Here is a 20122-nt window from a genome sequence, read left to right as displayed (position 1 = left end):
GTACTTTTTTCATGGTCTTCAAGCAGTGAAGTGATTAATGACATCTTTATTATTAAAAATAGGGGGAAAGTTCCAGCATAGCTAATGAGATGTTTAGATTTTCTATACTGTCTACTTATGGCTTACTGAAATAAAGTTCTAATTAGTTTGAAAGAAGTCTTTGTGAAAGATAGCAGTATAGTTTTTTAAAACTGAATAGATACTACTACACTGCAAAAATAATAGAACTGATTTATGACGAACGTGGACTACTAAATTGGTGGGATGTTTTTGTCTTTTTCCTTTAGTTACAGACTTTTGAAGTTTAGTATAATCACAAACTGATGTCAATTCCTGTTTTTGCATTCTATCATGGCATTATATTGATGTACAAACTAGAAAAATTACTTAAGCCCAAACATCTAGTGAGCCAGAAGCAGAACCTGTTTTTTAGTATATCTGTATATTATTTACTGGATGAAAAAGGAAGCCTTCTCTTGCAAATAGCTTTTCTAAGGTGTTAAACAGTGATGTGACTGTATTTTCTATAACATAGCAATATAATTACCTTTATAAAAATGTTATAAAAATTTAACATTATCTAACACCATATTCATTCTTTACTTCACCTTGTGTATTCTTTTTTCCTCCCACCCATCCCCAAATATTTCTTTTCTTTTGAAGGATTTTTCTATGGATTGTGGGATTTGTTATGCCTATCAACTTGATGGTGCCATTCCTGATCAAGTGTGTGATAATTCACAGTGTGGCCAATCTTTCCATTATATATGCTTATATGAGGTAAAAATAAAAATATCAGCAAGACTTAACAGCGTAGGAAATACACATGTGAAATCTAAAATAAAATCTGTTTAGCCAACAGTGATCACCTTTTTTGCCATTAGCTCCTTTACCATTCATTCCAAATGCCCTGTTTCATTTTTTCATGATTACTGATGAACTTAGAAATGTTCTAAAGTATCCAAGAAGGGGGGACATGTATCTAGACTATATTCATGGATTTTTCACTGATGTATAGCAAATTAAAGATTCTGATGGAACATTGGAATCTTTGTGTAAATACTTCATGTAACCACAAAGTAGACTCAACCAAGTAGGACTAATGGTGGCAATAAAGTGAAATGGAGCTAGTACTACAGAGTACCTGTTACTTTTCAGGCTATAGAATAAATGTAATAATCCTAATTTTGATATCAAGAGTGCATTTTGTGATCCGAATATCTCACAACACCTAGTCAGTGACACTTTCCTTACTATTTATTATATGTTAAGTCTGCTTTCATTCCTGTCTGCAGTCACTTGCTCTCTAGCATTTATCTTAGGGCACAGCAGACATATAATTAACTATGTGTGCATCTGTCTACAAAAACAACCTGTCATTGTATAGTGCTTTCACTGTTCAAAGACTTCCTTAAAATCACCTCATGATTTTTGTGATTAGTTTAGTGGCTGATGCTATCTGCAGTTTAACAGCGGAGAATTTAGGTAGGGATGTCAATTCACCTTATATAAAATCATAAAATATGAGGTCTAATTATAGAGATACTCTTAAGGGAACATATGCTTTCTTTTGTAATAATGAAAATTCATTTAATTTTTAAAAATGGGTTGCCTCCTGCTTGTAATTAATGGGTTGAGAATTAACCCCACTACTGGTGATTAAGATCAGAATTAATACCTAAATTTTAAGAGCCTATGGTATCTTTTATAGCAGGAGTTCTTAATTTGTGATTCATGGATTTAGGTTAGGTCTGTGAACTCCATGGATTTGAACACACTATTTTGGGGTACAAGCTGTGCTAGGGTAGAGAAGGTGCATGCATTTTATCAGATCCTTAAAGGGGCCTGTAATTTGATTATAAATCAGTGGTATAGACCTTAAAATCCATCCTGGTTTCCCCTTGTTTTTCAGCATTTTAGTAGTTTGGTATTGGCTCAGAAAATGTTTCTCTTTACTCTTGCAAAAGAAAATTAAGAAGGCAAATCTTCTGACATAAAAATATAATGTACTCAAAAAGAATGGAATGATATTTGGAGTACCTGTAATCATGTTGACATTCCTCCTCTTTTCTTCTCTGTTCACAATTTTCAGTGGTTGAGAGGACTACTGACTAGTAGACAGAGTTTTAACATCATGTTTGGTGAATGTCCGTATTGTAGTAAGGTAAGCAGTTTATTTGTCACATTTCATAAAACTGTACCTAGCTTCCAGTAATGTGTTTTAGAAGATTTATTTATATAGTATAGAAGATTTATATATATAGTACATATAGTATACAATTTGATAGTATATCAGTATATATAAAACTTTTAGAAACATTTGTCAATTTGTTTTAAAAAAACTGCTAAGATAAATTTGCCTCTATTAATATTTTAATTTATAAATCTCTCTTTAGATCAAAAATAGGTTAACCCCTTTTCTAGTTTTCCTAGATGATCTGAATCTTAAGTATTTTATCTTATTTATTCTTACCTATTCATTACACCATTTCTAATATAAAGCATTCCTCTCTTTCTATAAGCCAATTACCTTGAAAATGTCTGGGAGAAAAGCCTGAAATAAGAATGCAGCATTCCTGTGAAGAGCTAGAAACTTAAATTATGAAAAGGATTTTATTTGATAACTTCAGAGAAAATATAAAGCAAGACATACTAATATCAAAAGAAAAATAATGGTGAAGGCATAATAATATATATCTACTTTTATCTCTTCGCTAAATGTAAACTGGGACACTGTAAACCAGAATCCTGTAGAACTGTCTAATTCTGTGACCTCCATACCATTTGTAGAAGTGTTTGTGTACCAAGATGGAGAGCTTGACTTGTTGAACATATCTGGATTGGTAAAATCTTGATGGGGTTCATAAAATGAATTTGGGAATTGTATACAGCTGGATTCGTGTGGAGAACTTTTTACGTCATTTTGAAATTCTTGAGACTCACAATATTTTTGTCTTCTTCTTGTGCTTTCCTATGAGAAAATACATATTTATTATGTGTTAGGTTTGAGTTATCCAAGTATTTTAGTGTACTCTTTAAGAATGCTAAATAAAATGTGTTACATAAGATCAAGTTTTTATGTGCTTTATTATTTTTCCTGAGAAGTTATTTTTAGGTTCTGGATTTTAAGTATTTACAAAGCATCAAACAATCAATCTGGTTAATTTGACTGGATCTTTTAAACAAAGAAGTAGGCTATTTCTTAAATAATTTATAATCTAAAGATAGGATAGCATATGAAAATAATGATTTTTTTGGCAAGAAAAAAAACAGGCTTAATCTGAACAGTCATCATTAGAAGGCTTTTTTGGTCAGTAATAATTAAAGATGTTAGAAGCAATGGGGCATGATGGTACCTGTGGACTGTGCACCCACATAGCATGGTATCAGCCAGTGGCCTGTCCACTGTAGCTTCCTGCCCAAGCACCAGTATCTTCCCATAACAGACCTCAAGAAGACAGCTGGTAAAAATCTATTTGTTCAGAAATTGACCTGAGAAAAGATGCTCACTCTAACCTCCTATGCAAAAAGGAATCAGTCTATACAAGTTAGTTTTACCATGCCCAAAGAGATGTCTTGAAGGCTCTTAGCTTTTCCATTAAGAAATTACTGAGATAACTACAAACTGCTGCCTGAGAACTAAGAAAGTCACACGAATGAAAGTTTCCTAAAGTTTTGTCAGTTTGATTCACTAAAAAGGCAAAATGAGTTAATTTAATAGTTACTCCAGTAGGCCAATAAAGCATTTCTTTCACAAAGAAATATACCATCAAATAATATTTCTAAAGGATAAGAGCCACAGGTAAGCTAACTTAAACTGTATTTACATACAACTTAACTTACATGTAGAAATGAATGATCTAGTTAGTCCTCATCTAGGTAAAAATAGAAGTTGACTAGTGAAATTTCAAGACAGTCCTCTCCTGTGTGACCTATATACCTTGTCTCTCCTTAAGCAACAACGGATGATGTCAAATGGGAAAGCACTCATAGAAGGATTTTACCCTCAGCTGTCTTCCTGAGAGCTCTGATTGGGAAAGACAGTCTATGGTAGGACTGGATAAGTGGCTCACTGAATGCCTGTTTATGAGTTAAGTTTTATTGGTACACAGCCCTACTGACCACCACTGCTTTGCATTAAGCAAGGGATAGCAAATAGGCAGCATCTCACATCCTCCTTACTAGAAAATATTGCTTTTAGTAATTAACTGAGAACTACTAGACATAAATGGCAAAAGGCAAAAAAACTGGAAGAAACTCACTTGTTCTTCAACACTATATCCATACCTCAGAATACCACCTAGCAATAAAAAAAACAATGAGCTATCAATAGATGCAAAATTTGGATGGATCTCACAGACATTATAGGGAAAGAAACAAAACCAATCTGAAGTTACATAAGTGTATAATTTGGTTTATACTGACATACTCAAAATGACAACATTACAGTGATGCAAAACAGACCAGTGCTTTCCAGGGTTTGGGACTGGGGGGACCATGTCACTATAAAGCAACATGAATTCAGTTATCATTACCAGGATACTGAAGATGTTAAAAGTATAAAAGAATATTATGAACTACACAGTGCTGACAGATTTGACAAGTTAAATGAAATGGACAAATTCCTTGACAGATCAGTTACCAAAACTGACATAAGAAGAAAAAGAAAATCTAATAATCATGTGACAGAGAGTAAATTCATAATTTAAAATTTTACAACAAAACTATAGACTTAGATAGAGTTCTTGCTAAACTCTCATTCATGAAAGACAAATCTTATTGAAACATTTTCTGAAAATAGATACTTCCCTCTAATGTAACTTGCACAGTGACTGGAAAACAAAATCACACAAGGATACTGAAACAAAAAATTACCACTATCTCTCATCAACAGAAATATAAAAATCTATAATGGAAAAACAGCAAATTGAATTCAGTATGACAACACATCGTAACTAAGTGGAGTTTATTATACTAGTAAAGATGAAAAATTATATGATCTGAACACATCCCAAAAAACAATACCCATTCCTGACTAAAATTTATTCTTCAGTAAACTATAAACACAATGAAATTTCCTGAGCCTGATAATAAAGGGCCTTTAGGAAAAATCTACAGCTAACATCATACTTAACAGTGAAAGAATGAATGCTTTCCCCCTAAAATGAGGAATATGAAACGGATGCCCACTCATCACTACACTGAATAGTCAATATAGTATTAGAGGTCCCAGCAGGTGCAATAAGACATGAAAGAAATGAAAGACATGTACATTAGGAAGAAAAGTTTCAGAAAACATGGCTGATTATGTAAAAAATCCTAAGGATACAAAAGAACTACTAGAACTAATGAAGTGAATCGCAGGAAGATCTCAAGACACAAGGGCATTACAATTTCATTTCTATATACCAGCAACAAATAACTGGAATATGAAGTTTTTGAAAAATGACATTTAGAATAGGATTAAAAACCGAAATACTGAGACATCATTTTAACGGAAGCAGTGTAGGCTATCTACACTAAAAAATATTGTTTAAAGAAACAAACGGAGAGATGTGTCAAGTTCTTGCATTGGAGAATTCAATGTTGTTGGGATTTCAGTTCCCTTTAGACTGATCTTTAGATTCAGTGTAGTCCCAATTAAAATCTGACTCTGCTGTTTAGTGGAAATTGACAAGATGATTCTTTAATTTTTAATGGAGGGGACCATGATCTAAAATGGCCATGGCATCTTTGAAGAAAAGAAAGGGGCTGAAGGACTACCTGATTTCAGAACTAAGGATAAACAAATAAACTGATCGAAAAGAGAGTCTAGAAATAGAACCATGTTTATATAGTCAGCTGACTTCTGAAAAGGGCTCCAAAGAAATTAAATTAGAAAAATCTTTTTAAGTATTTACTCTAGGACTTCCCTGGTGGGCCCACTGGCTAAGATCCTGTGCTTCCAAAGCAGGAGGCCTGGGTTTGCTCCCTGGTCAGGAAATGATCCCACATGCCACAGCTAAGACCCAGTGCAGCCAAATAAATAAATATTAAAGAAATGGTGTGGGGATAACTGGCTTACAACATTGAAAAAATGAACGTCAACCTCTATGTCACTCACACTATACCCAATTGATTTGAGATGGCTCATAGACCCAAATATGAAAGCTAAAACTATAGACCTTCTAAAAGATATCAAAATAACTTTGTGATCTTCAAGCAGGCAAATTGATAGACTGAATTTCAAATAAAAACAAAAAGTTTCTGTTCATAAAAGCCTAAATAAATAGGCAGGATGCACACAAGGAGAACATTTCTGCAATATAGATATTGAACAGGGGACGTGGAATATGTAGAGAATTCCTACATCTTAAAAACAATTATCCAAATAAAAGATAAAAACACTTGAAAGGGCACTTCACACAAGAAGATATATGAGTGGCTAGTCAGCACAGGAAAAGGTGCTCACGATGATTAGTTATCAGGTAAATGATAACTGGAATCACTAGGAGATACTAATACACACAATGCTATAATGGCTAGAAAGACTTACAAACACCAAATAGTGTGGAGGAGGATGTGGAATGGCTGGAATTTGCATACATTATTGGTGGGAGTATAAAATGGCAAGTATCTGTTAGCTTTTTATAATGTTGAACATACATCTCTCCTGTTACCCAGCAATTCCACTTCTCAGGACAAACAGAGAATATATCCATAGAAGGACTTGTGTCATAACTGCAGTCAGTGACTGCGGCCATGAAATTAAGATGCTTGCTCCTTGCAAGGAAAACTATGATAAACTCAGACAGTATATTAAAAAGCAGAGACATCACTTTGCTAACATAGTTAAGTTATGGTTTTCTCAGTAGTCATGTATGGATGTGAGAGTTGGACCATAAAGAAGGCTGAGTGCCAAAGAATTGATGCTTTTGAACTATGGTGCTGGAGAAGACTCTTGAGAATCCCTTAGACAGCAAGGAGATCAAAGCAGTCAGTCCTAAAAGAAATCAATCCTGAATGTTCACTGGAAGGACTGATGCTGAAGCTGAAACTCCAGTACTTTGGCCACCTGATGCGAAGAACTGACTCATTGGAAAAGTCCCTGATACTGGGAAAGATCAGGAAGAGGGCAGGAGGAGAAGGGGGCCACAGAGGATGAGATGGTTAGATAGCATCACCGATTCAGTTACATGAATTTGATCAAACTCCGGGAGATAGTGAAGGACAGAGGAGCCTCGGGTGCTGCAGTCCATGGAGTCAGAGTCTGACACTACTTAGCAACTGAACAACAAGAAGGGTCAGGGGAAGCCCAGGTGCCCACTAACAGGAGAATGTATATACAAATTATGATGTAACTATACAATGGAATATTACTCAACATGAAAAAGAACAAATTACTGGTGGGTGCAATAATATGGAGAAATTTCAAGAAACCATGCTGAGTGAAAGAAGCTAGAAAAGAGGGCATACCATACGACTACATGTATGTGAGGGGCTTCCCTGGTTGCTCAGGTGGCAAACAATCTGCCTGCAATGCAGGAGACCCAGATTTAAACAAAACTAAATTTAGTGACGAAAATCAGAATATAAGTTGTCCCTGAGGGAAGGGGACTGACTGAGAAAAGGAACAAAGAACTTTCAGGAGTGATAAAATCTATACACACCTATCGCATTACCATCCCAATTAAAACAAATCCATTTCTTTTCTTGGAATGTGGGCATCAGTATTTTTATATCCCTCTCTACTACATACTCAAGTGATACCAGTGCCCATTAAGGGTTGAAAAAGAGCATTCAAGAACCTCTAAATTTTGTCACTGAGTAATATTTGTCTTTAATTTTATAAATGGGAACTATAAAACTATAAAATTTTACAAATGGGAACTTCTGTTCATTTGAAGTAGATTATCAATTTAAAAAGAAAACAGAAAACAAATGATGCTACCATTGTTTTAATAACAATAAATGCAAAAGACTCCTATTAGTACTAAAAAAGCATCTCTCTCTCTCTCTCTCTCGATAAACTTGTATGCTTGCTGGTTACATGAGAAATGCCTACCTAGTATGCTTCTAATTTTTGCCTTGGCTGCCAAGAAGTCCAGAGGCAAATTCAGTGCTCACTTTAGCAATTAATATCCCAGTTGGCTGATTAACCAATTTGTTTTTCTTTCTTTGGGTGGGGGAGAAATAGAAGGAGGGGGCATTGAATTATTTTGTTTCATATTATAAACTACCTCAAGTCATTTGGGGAAAATGATGTTATTTAAATAACAAAATGTTGGGTATTCTGGGAAAAAATGTTTTGACTGCAGATATAAATACCTTGTATGCCTCTTGTCAAAAAAGGTTAAATTAGGAAAGATTTGCTGTTGCTTGAATGAGTCATCTGCTAGAGGTGAGTCACTAGCCAAAGAAATGATTGGATGATATAAAAAATATGTCATTTAAAAATACAACTGGACTTCTCTGGCGGTCCAGTGGTTAAGAATCTGCCTGCCAATGCAGGGGTTCAATCTCTGGTCCAGTAAGATTCCACATGCCGTGAGGAAACAGCCCGTGTGCCCTAGAGCCTGTGAACCACAATGAGAGAAGCCACCACAATGAGAAGCCCACAGCTCAGCAGGACTAGAGAGCAGTCCCTACTCACTGCACTAGAAAAAGCTTGCATTCAGCAAGGACCACCCAGTGCAGCCAAAAATAATAAAGAATAGTATATACAAGCACGGTGACAGGGACACTCTCACACCTGTTGATGAGCTGGACATTGGAGGAGTCTACGTAAAAGTGTGGAATACGGTGAGTCCCTTGGGGTCACAGACAGCATAACAAATTCAAGTGCATTTCATTACATTCTCAGGCTGAAGAAAGAATCAGATCTGCAGGCAAAGGTGCTCACTGTCATTCTGTTTCTGTGATAACTGGTGTTGGCTGCTTTGGTTTTATCTGCCGGATAGGATATTTTCTGTCCTTTCTTTTTTAGCGCAACTGTGCAACCTTGGTCCTCAGGAAAAAATAAAAGTCTTTATTCCCAAAGGGCATATTCTAATGTAACCTTAAGGAAGACAACAAGAAAACACCTCTTACCCGCACTGTTTCACTGTTAAACAATCCAATCAGCTTCTCCTCCTCTTGCACTTTTCTCCTTGGTGTACGGGGCTCAGCGCTTCTCTCACTGTGGCCTTTTTTTCCTACTAACGGATCCTGCACCTGATAGACTTGTTTTGCTGCAGCCTTTCGTGAATCAACCTGTTGACACACAGGAAGTAATGACATACACAGTGAAAACTTTTGACATTTGTAAAAGAAAACTGCATTCATGTCCAGATTCTTGAAAAGCCTATACTTGCCAATCTTTGAAAAGAGGAAGAAATAAAGAGTAAACCAACAAATGGAAGTTACAGAAAAATAGAGTAGTTGGCAAGATCCAGGCCTATTCTCATCAATAGGACAAGACCAATTAAAATTAGTGTCACTGTTGTGCACTCTTTAGAAATTATCTCTACAGATAACTTGCTTATTGAAAACGGCATTTTTTATAGAAAACTGTCACATTTAAAAACTGCACATGAATTCATTATTAACCTTTGCTGGGAGTGGATCCAGCACATCTTTTCAGTTTAAATTCTTATTAATTAGAATCTTAGTTTCCTATCACTGAAGTGAGCCTAATTAATGTGAACATATAAAAGGAGCTTATGATATTGCTTACTTTTTTATACAGGTAATTTAACCTTTGAACAGATGAATAACAGTCCATGTCATCTAATTCTGTGTAAAAGTATCAGAGGTTAAATTCTATAACAAGCTTGCTGTCTCTAAGGTTTCTTTTTCACACCATGCTGTTATCTGGGGGGATGACTGACTCTCAATAACCTTGAAGGAGACACGGAAATAGAAGGGCAGCTCCCACAATACTGTTGGAAGATTGAAAGCCACAGTGATGATCCTTATGTGAAGTATTTGTTCAGCAGCTTCATGTTTACAGCAGCTGAAAGTGCCATCACCTTTTTTTCATGGGTTAAATAGGGGGCAGAAGATAGGAACAGTACAAGGGGAAATAATGGAGTAGCCAGTGCCAAACTAGAGAATGAATTACATTGGCTGGGCAAGCAGAGCCTTAATTTGTAGTCTCAATTTTTAGCTTCTATTGCCAAATGTGTTCACTCTTTCCCTTTAAAATATGCTGGTGTTTTGTGGCTAGGTTTAAGCTGTCACAACACCATTCTTTATTCAGCCCTCCTCTCGGATCCCAGGTTCTCAAAGGGTTGCAAAGCCACTGCTTCTCAGTAACCTGAAAATTGGAATTGCTGTCTGATCACTCAGGGGTTCTTTATTTCTATCACTCAACTCTCTCCAACTCCTAGGAAAATTCATGTGTAACCACCTCATGAGCCAGTTTTCCATTGAAGTTGTCTTGGTAATAAATGCCCATCATACCACGAGTGTGAAACAAAGGGTTTCCCAAGGCTGCTCTACACAGTTCTATCCTAATAAACTGGTGACTTGCCAATCATCATGAAATGCGTTCTGTGACATAAAGGATTAGTTGAGATATTAATTGATGATTTTGGTGCCTCTTGTATGCTAGGCACTTTAGATGTGACAGTTTTGGACCCAGAAGCCTCTGATGCACAAACAAAATTTGTTCTAAAATATTCAGTCCTCTGTGAGGCCTCTTGGAAGAGACAGTGCCTTCCTGGATCTGCTGTCAGTTGGCTGGATGGTCAAGCTGTGTTGCCGTGAGCACTTCTAGCTGATAAAACAATATCCAGTTTATGGAAAATTTCTATTTCTAGGGAAACTTAAAATTGTAAGAGCAAAGTGGGATCATGAAGTTTAATCCTTACTTGTGAACAGAGTAAAACTTTTTCTCAAAGATATAAAACTAATTATAGAAAACACTTTGGATATCTCATAATCAAATAGAAGGACACTATCCAAATGTGTGTCACTTTCCAGAAAGTGGCTATTCAAATAAGCTAATTTTTATTTAATTTTCCATTGACACTTCACATTGTTTTACAAAATAAGGAATACCTTTATACTTCTAAAATTCAATAAGCAAAAATATGCTTATAATTAAGAATTTATATGCTACCTTTTCTCACACAGAAAATAAATATGAAGATAAGTTTAACAATTATTTTGGGACAAAAAGCTCAAGAAAGAAATCTATAGATTTTTAAGGTCAATACAAAGATTACTACTACCCATAATAATTTATTCACCCCTACATTTGCTATGCAAAACCTCAGATTTAGGGTGAAATAAGGAACAAACTTTTTCTTGCCTGAAACATAGGAAAGCTTGAATATTTTAAACTATGACCTATAGCTATTCCCTGCCTCCATAAGCATTTTTACAGAATATGATTTCCTTGAATGAATTCTGGACATGACAACCCAATGGATGGCATAAATAAAGAGGTGGCCCTGATGATAGATTCTTCTCATTCAACTCTAGTCTCTTCACAACTACCAGAGAGTAATTTCAGCTAGCCTACTGTCACCTTGATTGAGGCAAATACTGCCAAAGACCTGCTTTTCAGGACAAAATATCAGTATCTCCAACACCTTAAGAAAAGTTTCAGTTCAGTTCAGTCGCTCAGTCATGTTTGACTCTTTCCGACCCCATGAATTACAGCACGCCAGGCCTCCCTGTCTATCACCAACTCCCAGAGTCTATCCAAATTCATGCCCATCGATTCGGTGATGGCATCCAGCCATCTCATTCTCTGCCGTCCCCTTCTCCTCCTGCCCCCAATCCCTCCCAGCATCAGAGTCTTTTCCAATGAGTCAACTCTTCACATGAGGTGGCCAAAGTACTGGAGATTCAGCTTTAGCATCAGTCCTTCCAATGAATACCTACGACTGATCTCCCTTAGAATGGACTGGTTGAATCTCCTTGAAGTCCAAGGGACTCTCAAGAGTCTTCTCCAACACCACAGTTCAAAAGCATCGATTCTTCAGTGCTCAGCTTTCTTCACAGTCCTACTCTTACATCCATACACGACCAGTGGAAAAACCATAGCCTTGACTAGATGGAAGAAAAGTTACTTACTCCTTGGAAGAAAAGTTATGACCAACCTAGATAACATATTCAAAAGCAGACATTACTTTGCCGACTAAGGTCTGTCTAGTCAAGTCTATGGTTTTTCCAGTAGTCATCTATGGGTGTGAGAGTTGGACTGTGAAGAAGGCTGAGCACCGAAGAATTGATGCTTTTGAACTGTGGTGTTGGAGAAGACGCTTGAGAGTCCCTTGGACTGCAAGGAGACCCAACCAGTCCATTCTGAAGGAGATCAACCCTGGGATTTCTTTGGAAGGAATGATGCTAAAGCTGAAACTCCAGTACTTTGGCCACCTCATGCGAAGAGCTGACTCATTGGAAAAGCCTCTGATGCTGGGAGGGTTTGGGGGCAGGAGAAGAAGCAGACGACCGAGGATGAGATGGCTGGATGGTATCATGGACTCGATGGATGTGAGTCTGAGTGAACTCTGGGAGATGGTGATGGACAGGGAGGCCTGGCATGCTGCGATTCATGGGGTCGCAAAGAGTCGGACATGACTGAGCGACTGAACTGAACTGAAATGACTAGATGGACCTTTGATGGCAAAGTAATGTCTCTGCTTTTCAATATGCTGTCTAGGATAGTCATAACTTTTCTTCCAAGGAGTAAGCGTCTTTTAATTTCATGGCTACAGTCACCATCTGCAGTGATTTTGGAGCCCAAAAAAATAAAGTCTCACACTGTTTCCACATCTTTTTGCCATTAAGTGATGGGACCAGATGCCATGATCTTCGTTTTCTGAATGTTGAGCTTTAAGCCAACTTTTTCACTCTCCTCTTTCACTTTCATCAAGAGGCTCTTTAGTTCCTCTTCACTTTCTGCCATAAGGGTGGTGTCATCTGCATATATGAGGTTATTGATATTTCTCCTAAAAATCTTGATTCCAGCTTGTGCTTCTTCCAGCCCAGCATTTCTCATGATGTACTCTGCGTATAAGTTAAATAAGCAGGATGACAATACACAGCCTTGACGTACTCCTTTTCCTATTTGGAACCAGTCTGTTGTTCCATGCCCAGTTCTAACTGTTGCTTCCTGACCTGCATACAGGTTTCTCAAGAGACAGGTCAGGTGGTCTGGTATTCCCATCTCTTTCAGAACTTTCCATAGTTTATTGTGATCCACACAGTCAAAGGCTCTGGAGTAGTCAAGAAAGCAGAAATAGCTGTTTTTCTGGAACTCTCTTGCTTTTTCCATGATCCAGCAGATGTTGGCAATTTGATCTCTGGTTCCTCTGCCTTTTCTAAAACCAGCTTAAACATCTGGAAGTTTACGGTTCACATATTGCTGAAGCCTGGCTTGGAGAATTTTGAGTATTACTTTACTAGCATGTGAGATGAGTGCAACTGTGCGGTAGTTTGAGCATTCTTTGGCATTGCGTTTGTTTGGGACTGGGATGAAAACTGACCTTTTCCAGGCCTGTGGCCACTGCTGAGTTTTCCAAATTTGCTGGCATATTGAGTGCAGCACTTTCACAGCATCATCTTTCAGGAGTTTAAATAGCTCCACTGGAATTCCATCACCTCCCCTAGCTTTGTTCATAGTGATGCTTTCTAAGGCCCACTTGACTTCACATTCCAGGATGTCTCGCTGTAGGTGAGTGATCACACCATCATGATTATCTTGGTCGTGAAGATCTTTTTTGTATAGTTCTTCTGTGTCTTCTTGCCACCTCTTCTTCATATCTTCTGCTTCTGTTAGGTCCATACTATTTCTGTCATTTATCCAGCCCATCTTTGCATGAAATGTTCCCTTGGTATCTCTAATTTTCTTGAAGAGATCTCTAGTCTTTCCCATTCTGTTGTTTCCTCTATTTCTTTGCATTCATTGCTGAGGAAGGCTTTCTTGTCTCTTATCTATTCTTTGGAACTCTGCATTCAGATGCTTATATCTTTCCTTCTCCTTTGCTTTTTGCTTCTCTCTTTTCACAGCTATTTGTAAGGCCTCCTCAGACAACCATTTTGCTTTTTTTGCATTTCTTTTTCTTTGGGATGGTCTTAATCCCTGTACAGTGTCATGAACCTCCATCCATAGTTCTTCAGGCACTCTGTCTATCAGCTCTAGTCCCTGAAATCTATTTCTCACTTCCACTGTATAATCATAAGGGATTTGATTTAGGTTATACCTGAATGGTCTAGTGGTTTTCCCTACTTTTTTCAATTTAAGTCTAAATTTGGCAATAAGGAGTTTATGATCTGAACCATAGTCAGCTCCCGGTCTTGTTTTTGCTGACTGTGTAGAGCTTCTCCATCTTTGGCTGCAAAGAATATAATCAATCTGATTTCGGTATTGACCATTTGGTGATGCCCATATGTAGAATCTTCTCTTCTGTTGTTGGAAGAGGGTGTTTTCTATGAGCAGTGCATTCTCTTGGCAAAAGTCTATTAGCCTTTGCCCTGCTTCATTCTGTACTCCAAGGCGAAATTTACCTGTTACTCCAGGTGTTTCTTGACTTCCTACTTTTGCATTCCAGTCCCCTATAATGAAAAGGACATCTTTTGGGGGTGTTAGTTCTAAAAGGTCTTATAGGTCTTCATAGAACTGTTCAACTTCAGCTTCTTCAGCATTACTGGCTGGGGCATAGGCTTGGATTACCGTGATATTGAATGGTTTGCCTTGGAAAGAAACAGAGATCATTCTGTCATTTTTGAGATTGCATCCAAGTCCTGCATTTCAGACTCTTTTGTTGACCACGATGGCTACTCCATTTCTTCTAACGGATTCCTGCCCACAGTAGTAGATATAATGGTCATCTAAGTTAAATTCACCCATTCCAGTCCATTTTAGTTCTCTGATTCCTAAAATGTTGATGTTCACTCTTGACATCTGTTTGACCACTTCCAATTTGCCTTGATTCATGGACCTAACATTCCAGGTTCCTATGCAATATTGCTCTTTATAGCATCAGACCTTGCTTTTATCACCAGTCACATCTACAAATGGATATTGTTTTTGCTTTGGCTCCATCCCTTCATTCTTTCTGGAGTCATTTCTCCACTGATCTCCGGCAGCATATTGGGCATTTACCGACCTGGGGAGTTCTTCTTTCAGTATCCTGTCATTTTACCTTTTCATACTGTTCATGTGGTTCTCAAGGCAAGAATACTGAAGTGGTTTGCCATTCCCTTCTCCAGTGAACCACATTCTGTCAGACCTCTCCACCATGACCCGTCTGTCTTGGGTGGCCCCACAGGGCGTGGCTTAGTTTCATTGAGTTAGACAAGGCTGTGGTCTGTGTGATCAGATTGGCTAGTTTTCTGTGATTATGGTTTTAGTGTGTCTGCCCTCTGATGCCTTCTCGCAACACTTACTGTCTTACTTGCGTTTCTCTTACCTTGGATGTTGGGTATCTCTTCACGGCTGCTCCAGCAAAGTGCAGCTGCTGCTCCTTACCTTGGACGAGGGGTATCTCCTCAGGGCCGCCCCTCCTGACCTAAGTAAACAAAAGTTTACTTCTAGTTATTTCCATTAATAGTATTTGAGGATTTCAAGAAGGCACCTCAGTTTACAGGGCACAGTTTATGATGCCTAGTATTGGAAAAATCATTCCCTCCTTTTTTTTTTCCCCCAAAAGATGCTATAAGTTTCTAAGATTCTTATGGTGATATGCTATTTTCCAATACCTAGCCAAAACATTTTTGTTATAACTACTAAATTTAAAGGTACATCTGGGACCTCCCTGATCGTCCAGTGGTTAAGAGTTCCCCCTTCCAATGCAGGGAATGTGGGTCTGAGCCTTGGTTAGGAAACTAACATCCCACATGTCTTCAGGGGAACTAAGCCCACATGCTGCAACTACTGAGCCTGTGTACCTCAACTAGAAAGCCTGCGTGCTGCAGAGTCCACACACTCTGGAGCCCACACAACACAACTTGAGAGACACCCCGCAGCCCTACTGAAGAGCCCACAAAGATTCCTTGTGGCACAAATAAGATCTGACACCGCCAAAAATAAATATTTAGAAAATAAAAAAAAGGCACAAAGCAAGCTGAGGGAAATAACACTTAAAAATTAAATATTCATAACTTTCATTTGAAGACTGAATTAGAAACATTTTGTTTATCTAATTATATATGTTTCTTGATCTACTGACTTCTTTTTTTCAAGAATCTTTGTCCAAAAAGCACAAGTCTGGAGTTCATTATTTATTCTGTTAAACAATTAGGTCCATGTATAGAAAACAAGAAATGTTATTAGTTGCTAATAAGGGAATTCTGTCTAAAAAGAGAGAAATTTTGGGCCATGTGATTGATATTCATTCTGGACTTAAAAATGATTTTTGTTATGGAAGCAATGAACTGTGGAAACTATCCTGTACTTGATCATTCAGGAGAATTGAGTTCAAGACATTTTATATTATCATACTGTGTTTTTGATCATCTTCAAGTCTAGGTTTTGCAGCATTTCAAAATCTGTAAACTTAATTTAAAAATAAAAAGATACTTCAGGTGTGGTCACATATGGTGAATCTATATATATAATTATTAAATATATTCAGTTCAGTTCAGTTCAATTGCTCAGTCATGTCTGATTCTTTGTGACCCCATAAACCACAGCACGCCAGTCCTCCCTGTCTATCATCAACTCCTGGAGTCCACCCAAACACATATCGATCGAGTCAGTGATACCATCCAACTATCTCATCCTCTGTCATCTCCTTCTCCTCCTGCCCTCAATCCCTCCCAGCATCAGGGTCTTTTCAAATGAGTCAGCTCTTTGCATCAGGTGCCCAAAGTACTGGACTTTCAGCTTCAACATCAGTGCCTCCAATGAACACCCAGGACTGATCTGCTTTAGGATGGACTGGCTGGATCTCCTTGCAGTCCAAGGGACCCTCAAGAGTCTTCTACAACACCACAGTTCTAAAGCATCAATTCTTCAGCACTCAGCTTTCTTTATAGTCCAACTCTCACATCCATACATGACCACTGGATAAACCATAGCCTTGACTAGATGGACCTTTGTGGACAAAGTAATGTCTCTGCTTTTTAATATGCTGTCTAGGCTGGTCTTATCTTTCCTTCCAAGGAGTAAGCGTCTTTTAATTTCATAGCTGCAATCACCATCTGCAGTGATTTTGGAGCTCAGAAAAATAAAGTCAGCCACTGTTTCCACTGTTCTCAAAATACTAGAGAAATAAAGTCAATGTTCAATAAATATTGATCTGCTATGAAGTATATCCTGATTCATCTCAGTGTCTATATACTGGGGCTGATCCAACAGAAATTAACTAAAGTCTTAAGAATCCATATTATTCTTAATGTTTTCTTTTTACTCATAATCAAAATGCTCTAATAAAAAGGGAAATACAATATTTTTGATTGAGGCTCATTGGAAAAAAATGTTTTATGTTCTATCTCTGCATATAAAAAATGGTTTCACAGCAAACCATTGAATTTGATGAAACTGAAAATTCTGGTGGATAATAATTAGAATTTTATATCAGAGGATATAGCTATCAGTTTTTTAAATGGCTTCTTTTATATTTCAATTAAGTTTATGAAACTGAAAAACTACAAAAAAGGAAAAAATCTACTTAAATTAGTGTAGATTAAGTGGTGACCATTATTGCAAGGGAAATACTATGTCAAGGAAATGGCTCTTTGTTTTGTTGCAAGAGTGATAAAAACCCCAAAGTCAATAAAACTGTTAAAATAAGTCTCAGTAATTACCAAGATCAAAATCCAGTGGCTTTTTATTAAACATGAACTTTTGTTCTGCCTTCTGCAATACGTAAATAGTGCTGACAATTGGTTTGTGAGGCACTTGCTACAATAAAATGTAATTGTATCATGAGAGAAAGGTGACAATCAGGAGATCATGAAAAAATTACATATTCTCACTGGTAGTTAATTAGCCATGCAAAACCTCCTCAAACAGATATTCTCTTCTATTAGGAATGATTACTATGCAGGCCTACAGATGTCAATACCACAGTCATTCAAATACTTCTTTCCCTACTAATTGAAGGTTGTAAAGCTCTGGTGCCAAGGTTTTGCTTCCAAAGAGCTAATTTATGACTAGAAGGATATTTTATGTCTTCAGTTGCAGCAGCTACAAAATTCAGCAAATCAGAACCATCTGTGCACTGATACTCGACTCACCATTCATCGAGCAGCCTATCAGTCACATTAGCTTGCATCTTGCATTCTTGGCTTGTGAACACTTATGATGATCCAAAGTTCAGAAGAAATATTAAAAATGAATAGCATCCTGACCCTATCCCAATGTACATACATCAGGAAACAAAGCCCTCCCCATATTTTTTTGCATATGAGCAGTGTCACGGCAGGGCTGAACATCTAGCTGCCTGTCCAGTAATGTTGATAGCAGTCTCAGGTTTCCCTCATCCTCTTAAAATATGTTTCAAGTTTTAATTCTTTCGTGTTCTTTCCAGTTCTAATTCTTTTTTTAATTTTTAGTGCTGCTGTGAGGGAGTCAGTTGGAAGATAAAGTGGAAGGCAAAACTTTAAAAAATAACTTATTTAAAAAATTTTTTTTACAGATTGAAACATCAGCACATACAAATGACCTGGTAAAATCTAAGAATAGTATTATTACCACCAAATTATGGCCAAACGAGTAAGCAAAAGCAGAGGGATGACTAAAGAAAATCTGAAGGAAAACAGAAAAAAAAAAAAAAGATTTTTTCATGAATAAAGTTGGATTAGCCTTTAATATCTTACTCTAGTCCTATCTCTACGATATTAGTGACTGATTTATTTGTTTAATAATACACAACGGGGCACACAGGTTCTATTTTTCTCTAAAAGACAAGTCAAAGAGACCTTCAAGAAAATTTCTTGGAGCTCAGTTATGGGATAAAGGAATTAGAAATTATAAGTAAGAAACAGGACTGTCAGACTCATTCTGACACCTAAAACAACTTCATTTGGTAGATGAGCTTCACAGAAGGTCATCACTGGATTCCAGGAAATGTTACTTACCTTTTGATTGTTTGGAGCATGCATACTTAAGCTCTCTCCTTTAGTACAAAACTCCAGTGGTCCTAAAGGTATTCCACTTGGGTTCAGAATTTTCTTGAGCATTTGATAGTCTGGCTTTTCATCATATGCTAAATTATGAGCACATACCAAATACTGGGCTATTTCACCTGTGAAGTATTAAGTTTTTTTAATATGTCATTCATAATAGGCAAAAGTCAAGACTACTATATTCTCAAAATCTCAGCTGTTTTTCTCTTACACAAGAATGTGCATGTGTACACATACATCCTCTATGAAGAAACTAAGAATGAACAACTCAATGTAAAGTACTTTTTAAATGATATCCAAACTTGACTGACATACAGTGACCTACAAATTTGACAAGATGGAGAAACAGGTGGGCTTTTATTTACATATCTGTGTTGATACAGTTTGTAATTCACTCATCAAAGGAAGCCATTTAAAAATTATAGTTAGTGATTTGAATTTATGGGGTGCAACTACTAAGAATTACATGAATAATGGACTAGCCATGCTTCATACTTTTTCCCTAAAGTTTTCAAAATTCAGTTAAAAATAAGTTTTTTTGAAGTTTTAAAAATTCAGTTAGGAATACTTACTATACACCTCCTTAAAGGAAAAAAAAAAAATCACTGAAAATTTTAATTAAGGCTTTGACTTTGAGATTACAACAGTACATACATTTAGAAATGACCTTGAATTCTATGGTTTTAGCCATGACTGACTTTAGAATTTGACGATATCAGGTCTCCCATACCAATCTAGACCAGTGCAATCACAGCATAATCTTTCTGATTTAGAGCACAAGGAGGAGAAGTTGCCATCTTTTATTTCTTCTCTTCCCCAGAATGGTGTAGTAATCTCCCCACAAGAAAAAAAGCTGCAAACTACAAACTTTTAAATACATTAAGCACGAACAGAATCCGTAACCAAAATGACAAATACAGCCACTGTAAAACAAATGTAGTTTGCATTTTTGCTTCAGGTAGAGGTTCAGTCTGAGATACAAGTAAGTGATAATATCATACACTATCTAAAAACTGGCATGTTTTCATTTGTTCAAAAATGTTTATACTCCATAAACTAGTTTTTACAAGGCTTT

The 20122-nt window shown here is 37.0% G+C and overlaps 2 protein-coding genes across 6 annotated transcripts in view; one reads left to right on the top strand and one right to left on the bottom strand.

Moving 5' to 3' along the window:
* Positions 1-3072, top strand: part of FANCL (Fanconi anemia complementation group L) — an 89564-nt gene extending 86492 nt beyond the window's left edge. For both annotated transcript variants that reach the window (XM_005686628.2, XM_013967673.2), the window contains 3 exons: positions 664-780; positions 2093-2164; positions 2523-3072. In XM_005686628.2, the coding sequence (XP_005686685.2) occupies positions 664-780; positions 2093-2164; positions 2523-2558 (225 nt within the window). In that variant the 3' untranslated portion in view covers positions 2559-3072. The remainder of the gene's footprint in view (positions 1-663; positions 781-2092; positions 2165-2522) is intronic.
* The window catches only part of VRK2 (vaccinia related kinase 2), a 99158-nt gene continuing 81391 nt past the window's right edge, over positions 2356-20122 (bottom strand). For 3 of the 4 annotated variants that reach the window (XM_018055273.1, XM_018055272.1, XM_018055274.1), the window contains 4 exons: positions 19000-19166; positions 15387-15485; positions 9070-9231; positions 2595-2971 (listed from right to left, as the gene is read on the bottom strand). In XM_018055273.1, the coding sequence (XP_017910762.1) occupies positions 2627-2971; positions 9070-9231; positions 15387-15485; positions 19000-19166 (773 nt within the window). In that variant the 3' untranslated portion in view covers positions 2595-2626. Of the gene's footprint in view, positions 2972-4262; positions 4301-9069; positions 9232-15386; positions 15486-18999; positions 19167-20122 lie in introns of all 4 variants that reach the window. The other variant, XM_018055275.1, reaches the window with a different exon arrangement.

The sequence above is a fragment of the Capra hircus genome, chromosome 11, assembly GCF_001704415.2.
Source record: "Capra hircus breed San Clemente chromosome 11, ASM170441v1, whole genome shotgun sequence".
Lineage (NCBI taxonomy): Eukaryota > Metazoa > Chordata > Mammalia > Artiodactyla > Bovidae > Capra > Capra hircus.
This window is presented reverse-complemented; position numbering and strand designations above follow the sequence as displayed.